At 46.5% G+C, this 6,990-nt stretch overlaps 1 protein-coding gene across 1 annotated transcript in view; it reads right to left on the bottom strand.

The window, feature by feature from the left end:
• Nucleotides 1-6,990, bottom strand: part of Ush2a (usherin) — a 732,353-nt gene that overhangs the window by 185,457 nt on the left and 539,906 nt on the right. Inside the window, exons 45-46 of the mRNA XM_004626936.2 lie at nucleotides 3,281-3,490; nucleotides 1,407-1,609 (exon numbers count right to left, since the gene is read on the bottom strand). Of these exons, the coding sequence (XP_004626993.1) occupies nucleotides 1,407-1,609; nucleotides 3,281-3,490 (413 nt within the window). The remainder of the gene's footprint in view (nucleotides 1-1,406; nucleotides 1,610-3,280; nucleotides 3,491-6,990) is intronic.

Consider the following 6,990-nt stretch of genomic DNA (forward strand, 5'->3'; position numbering starts at 1 on the left):
GCCCAGTCTCAATCTGGGGTGGGGTCAGCATTGCAGGCCCAGGGATCCAATCCCCAGCCCCTGCGCCTGCTTGCAGACGATTTAATCCGCTGAGCTATTTGGCTGGCCTAAGCATACCAATTAAATAATCTTTAACATCATAATAAAGCTCACTCGAATTTAACTTTTAAGCTTCCAGAAATGCAGCAGCTGTATCAAGTGCAGCGTCTCTGAATGTAAGGAGCTCCTTTCCCTCAAAAAAAGAAAAGTTACCCCAAACAAAAGCACCTTAGGCATCAAGACCAAAATTCAAGTGCTGGGCTTCGGGTTAGAGCTTCCTGCGCTCACAACCCTAGCTGGATCCAGTGCAGCCTGCACCGACTCCCTCCAGCGGAGCGGCCCGCCCGCCCGGGCACAGGCCAGGCCCTCCCCGCAGCTTCTCAGTTCTGACACAGCCCTTTCTTGGAGCACTCTCTACTATTGTGCATTAGATTTCATCACTCATTTGCGTGCATTTTCTTTTCTAGAGCAATTGTGCCCTAACTTCTTGAGATCATCAATGTAGATCTTTTTCTGTATTTTAGGGAAGGGTCTACAGGGTGTTTGGGGTCTCACTACTAGATCGGATTCATAAGTGATTCTCCTCTTTACAGCCTCCCAAGTGATGGGATTATAGGCCCGCAACCACGCCCAGTCTCAATCGCCCTCTCAGCACGCCCCAGGAGCTGGGCCAGCATGACAGGCCTGGGGATCAAAACCCCAGCTCTTGGGCCTGCTTGCAGGCGCTTTAATCTGATGAGCTATTTGGCCTGCCCAAGATAGATCACTGAACAGTTGTTGGATGTCTTTCTTTCACCCTCAAATACAAACAAACAAACGCCCTTTGATATTAGTTTGCCGCACTTCCTTCTGGGTTTCCTGCTGCATTCAAAATCCAGTGGACAGAACGTTCTGTGTCACTGACCTGTGGCCCTCACGAAGTGAAAACTGACATGAAAGGGGTCTGTCCTTCCTGAGCAGCAGGCCTGGGCACATCTCCACAGGCATGGGGTGACTGTGATTTTGAGAATAAAAGATCAGGGGGCGGGGGGGGGGGGCGAAGGCAAAGTGGCCAGATTTATTTTGAATTTGTGATTAGCTCCCTTTGGTCAGGGAGAATTTTATCACCATCCTCATCACCATCATTTTCCATCTTAACATGATCCTTTCTCCAGAGACTCTGCTGTTTGCCCACAGCAAACGGATTTAATTCTGATCAATTTGCCTCTTCGCTCTCCCCTTTCCCACCAAATAAATAGTCTATAACCAAGACAGCCAGTATCCACTCAGAGACACAACTCTGCATGTTTTATTTAACATATCTATGAGCCTAGGAATAAAAAAAAAGGAAAAGAAAAGAAAAATAGAAAACAAAACAATGCCCTAACCTGAACATCATAGACAGTGAAAGGAGACAGGTCACTCAGAATATGCGACCCAGGCCCAGCCATTCCAGTCTTGTAGAGCTTATTGTTTGCATAAATGGAGTACTCGGTGACAACACCATTTGGGTCTGAAGGAGATGACCAGATGACGCGTGCAGCTGTGCGGTTGATGATGACAACCTCTGGCGGCGGCATGCCCTGAGGCTCTGGAATGAAAGGAAGAAGAGGCATCCACTCCAGCTGTCTCCGAAACAGCACTTGTTCAACTAAATGCAGATTAGTACTTTGGTTTTGCGGAGGGCCCTTGCTTATCTGCTTTGCTCTGATGAAGTTATCACAGTCTGTAGTCCTCTGCAAATTGGCTTATTATACTCTCAGTTAGAAGCCATAAGAATCGCTAGTACAATGCTTTATACCACCAACGTAGTGCTAATCTTCAATACTCCGAGACCAGTGGGATGCGATGATAAATTATTCACCCATCTGCATCGCTCACACGTATCTATTATTTGTCTTTTTTGCATCCCTTCATTCCATACCTCCTAGGTTGGGGGTGGGTGAGTGGGGGCAGGGAGGGGAAAAAGGAAATTTGCTTCTGAAGCAAAAAATAGAATCCGAATGCACTGAGGCTGGTGGAACGTGAAAAATCATTTGATGTTTCTAGCTTGTAACTCCAGCAATATGAAGCGATAATGCAATATTGTCATTATGTAAATGATTGTGAATGTTGATTACCATTGGTAATGATGAAATCTAACATTAGAAAAAATCTTGCTTAGCGTTAAATTACACAATTATTCAAGCATGTCAGAAATAACTATGCAGAGACCTATTTTTATCATAAGAACCCATCTTAACTAGTTGAAAAATCATCCTTGTGATTCATCCTATTTTATAAACAAAAGGTGCTGACCTTTGGCACCGGAGAGGGAAATGGGTTCCACGCTTAAAGAGCTCTGCTAATGACCTGGAACACTTGCTTGGGAGGTAATGATATCATAATGTTGGTAATGAGACTTTATAAAGCCAAAAAGATTAGCAAGACCATTCCAAATACATTTCAGATTCACAAATTCCTTCCCTTCCTTCCTCCCCCTTGCTAACTGGCTTGGAAATGAGTCGCAGGCAATCTTTCCTGGTGGCCGAACCTCCACTACCATCCGCAGTAACTCATGGTGGGCCCTCCCTGCACTTGGCTGTTCTCTGCAAGGCATTCTGCTTCTTTCTTTCTTTCTTTCTTTCTTTCTTTCTTTCTTTCTTTCTTTCTTTTTTCTTTCTTTCTTTCTTCTTTCTTTTTTTCTTTCTGTTAGGGAAGGGTCTACAGGGTCTCACTACTAGATCCGACTCACAGTGATTCTTCTGTTTACAGCCTCCCAAGAGCAGGGATTACAGGCTAGTGCCACCACGCCCAGTCTCAATCACCTTCTCAGAGTGTCCTGGGAGCAGGGCCAGCACAGCAGGCCAAGGGATCGAATCCCAGGCCCCTGCACCTGCACCTGCTTGCAGGCACTTTAATCTGCTGAGTTTTTTGGCTGGCCCTAGCATTCTGCTTCTAAGAGCAAATCTTTTTGTAAAGGTGTTTCTAAATGTCAGAGCTTACTGGTGTGTGCTCAGCTCCAAATGGAGCCCGTCCTGAGACGAACAGGAGCAAACTGGGTTCCTTCCCATGGTGAGGCCTGTGCTGCCCTTTCTGTGGGACCCAGTGAGCACTGATCCACCACCTGCTGACCGCAAGCACTTAAGCATTTGTGCCTGGACTCGCTCCCCTCTGACACTGGAAATTTTATAGTGGAGGGGTGTGTGATATCAAGCCCAGCCAGAATCAATCAATCGATTGGCATGCCCACAGAAGGGCTTCCCTCAGAATCTGGACTTACCCCCTTCCCAAGTGGTTGCTTGCAAGACTGTGCTGTTGATGCTGTGGGCTCCATTGAAGACAGAGATAAAAATCTCATACTCCGTGCATGGGTTCAAGTGGCCAATGACATAGGAGTTTGCACCGGGGAGGATTTTCATAGATTCATCTGAAGTAGCAGAACTCCAGAACAGTGTGTAATATTTGACATTTCCCTGGAGGTCTTGCAAAGCTGTGAACAGTAAGTGTGCAGAACAATGTAAGCAGCTGATCTAGAAGATTCTTAGAGGAATGACACGATAAACTCCATCACTGCCTAGATCTAGAATGAGAGAAAAGACAACACATAGAAACATTTCTTTACGAAAGGTTTAGAAATTTCTTTGTGGTGGTGCTAGCAGTATTTGATCTTTTAGGCAAAATTTATTATTTTCTTTATCCCATAATTAATTATTAGAGTTGTACATAGAATATAAATTCTCTCTCTCTCTCTCTTTTTTTTTTGGTACCAGGGATCAAACTCAGAACCTTGCACTTACTTGCCAGGCAGGCACTTTTTTTTTTTTTTTTTTTAAATGTATTTGGTACAGGGTCTACAGGGCGTTCAGGGTCTTGCTGGGTAGATTGGAATCATAGCAATCCTCCTGTTTTCAGCCTCCCAAGTGCTGAGATTACAGGCACATGCCACCAGGCCCAGTTTTAATCACTGTCTCAGTATGCCTTGTGGGTGGCGCCGGCACAGCATGCCAGGGATCAAACCCCTGCCACCGCGCTGTCTAAGAAGGCGCTTTAGTCTGCTGAGCTGTCTGGCTGGCCCTCCAGGGGGCACTTACGCTGCTGAGCTATTTCGTTGGCCCAAGAACCTAAACTCTTACATTTCCTTTAAATACTTTAACTATGCTACTTAATGCACAAAACTTGGATATAGTACTTATGAAAGGAAACTATATAAAATAAAAGTAATCCCCAGAATTACTTCAGTTCCTGTGTCGTGTAATGCCATGAAGGAGTCTGTGCTAACACAAGGGAACACTTCAGGACATAGATCCTAGAGGCGTTTTCAGCTGCTAACCAAAGCTGGGATGGGTGCCTGGAAGGACACCTATCTAGAGCCCTTGCTTGCCCACTGCCAGGGGAGCAGGGGTCTGTAGCCTGCTTTCCTGAATTTCTACCTCAGTAGAATCCAGCAGGAAAGTTGAATCTATAATCAATTTTCCTCTCCCCCTTTTCTCCTAGTTCTCTGAGTTCCTAGGATGTGGATGAGTTCTGAAAAGATTCCCAGATCAACCATTCCGTATCTCAAATACATCACTTTCTCCATCCTCATCCTTTCAAGAACCAGCCTAATGTCTTTGTCCACTTGTCCACCCATTTTTTTCATTTCTTGCCCTAAAATCCATGTCATACTATCTGCCTCCCAGGATTCCCTTGAAAGAGGACCTGAGAATGGCCACGTTTGCTGGGGTAGGACATGGTGTCCCCTGCCACTTGCATCACTGTTATTTTTAAGGCCTTCAAGAGGCGTGATGACCTTGGTGCTCATGAGGGTGATGCATGCAGTGGAGACTGAAGTGCCTCCTGATGGGCACCTCGAGTCAAGCATCAAGCCCAGCACAGAGCCTTGCTCTGAGGACGGGGAGGAGCAGGCAGTGTTTCTCCCTGTGACTGCTGAAGTGCGATTTCTGCAACACGTGAGATCCCAGCTCCTGCCACAGGAAGTAAGCCAGCTTCGAGAATGGTGTGTCATTTTCCTTTGAGGACTCCTTTTTGTTAAGATCTTGGGGGGCTTGAATAAAAATAGATGGTGTTTTGATTTTTGTTTTAATTTTTCCTAAGCACACTACAGCTTTCACAGTAGCTGTATTTTAAAAAGTGTGGCGAGCTGGTATAGTTTGCAGCGTTTATGTCAGGAAACCCCGAGCACTTAATTTGCAAAACTCTAGGGATCGGGATGTTTCTTTTCTCTGATGCCATGAAATGTAAACATGTTTAATAATGAGGTCATTATTATTCATTGGCAGGAATGCCTATTCATAGACCGGAGCATTTTCCTACACATGTCTATCAGTCAGGTAGGGCAAAGCTGCCTGTGTTAGGAGAGGAAAAGTTCCTTTCTTTCACTCAGAAGTACTTTTTCTGGGCTGACAGTATTCTTACTCATTAATTTGTGGCTGCTGTGGCTTAGTGGAATGTATACTAGATTTGAAGTATACATTGCATTTTAGCCTAAGTGAGATTGAGAAGGCAAGTCCTTAAGATATAATATTAATAAAGGGCTTTAAAATTATTTACAAACAGAAATGATTTCGCTTGGGTTATGAAGTGTGCCTGGTGTTTCTTGAATCAGGTTCCAATTACTCTACTTAGGAAGATAACATTCCCTACATTGAGACGCAGCTTCAAGATGCGCATCAATCATACATCGCTGCCTGGAGGAGATCCCAGCACATGCCCATCTTAGCCGTGGACCGTATGGCGACCCTCAGAAGCAGAGCAGAGCCTAGTGTCCCAAAGATGGTGGGAAGGGATGGTTGCTCAGCGCCACTGTGCACGGCTTGTGGCCTGCTCTGGGGCCCTTGGGAGCAGAAGCAGGTGTCAGCCCAGCACAGCAGGTGCCGGCTCTCTGCTGTCCTGCCTTCTACCAGCCTCTGCTTTAGAGCTTGTTATGTTTGAAACGTAGACGTCCCACTATGGCAGGCACTTGGCAGGTGACTGGGCTATGGGTGCTGAGAGCTGGGCTGCCATGAGGAGGAGGAGGCCTGCAGGAAGAGGCCGGCCACTCCCTGGCCTGGGGACTCATCTGCCTCCCTGGCTCCTCACTCTCCCTCGGCCTCTGCACCTCTGTGGCACCCTGCCCTGTGCCAGGATGTCACGCCTTGCAGCCAGCTAAATATGGACTGAAACCCCTGCAAACCACAGACCCACGTATCCTCCCCTCCCTTAAGTTAGGCGTGTTAGGTATTTCCTCCCAGGGACTGGGAAAGGGACTAAGACAACACTCTCTTTTGTCATCTGCCTATGCTGTAGCCCACAGTCCAACAGAGGAAAACAGAAGCAGGTGTTTCTTCAGATGTTGTAGCATCCCCTGGGAAGCTCTGGAGCCGGCGGGAAGGGAGTCCACTTTGACACGGCTCCCGCAGGGCCTGGGAGCCTCAACACGCTCCTCCTAACTGGTAGCCACCTAAGGAATCCAGGAGGCACCCGCAGTTCCCCAGAGTAGTACAGTACTACAGGCTGCTGACCTTGAATTTGCCTGAGTGAGGAAGGCTGTTAAACCTGACAGAGCTAAGATGATGAGGTGGATTTCACCTTCTCTCTCTGTCGAGAAAACTAGGCCTGAATGTGGTTCTCTATAAAGAAGTAAACACATCACAAGACAAGAGAAAAACTACTGTGAACCCTCAAACCAGGGCTTATTTTTCTGTATGCCATTCTTTCTATGAGAATGGGATAAAGGTTTTATAATTCACTAACATGGTGCTCCTCAAAAATAATAAACAATATGTTGATGAAAAAACAGTCTCTAGGATACAGACAGAGCCAAGAAGATGGATATGGGGTTGGCAAGGAAGCTGCCTTAAATAATGAGAGCAACTGGGCACGTGGTGCACACCTGTAATTCCCAAAATCTGGAAGGCTGAGGCAGGAGGATAGCAAGCTCCATCCTAGCCTGGAAAAGTTACCAACTTAGTGAGAACATGGAGAGAGGGAGAGAGGGAGAGGGAGAGGGAG

This window comes from Octodon degus, unplaced genomic scaffold (assembly GCF_000260255.1).
Source record: "Octodon degus isolate 3935 unplaced genomic scaffold, OctDeg1.0 scaffold00017, whole genome shotgun sequence".
Taxonomy (NCBI): Eukaryota; Metazoa; Chordata; class Mammalia; order Rodentia; family Octodontidae; genus Octodon; species Octodon degus.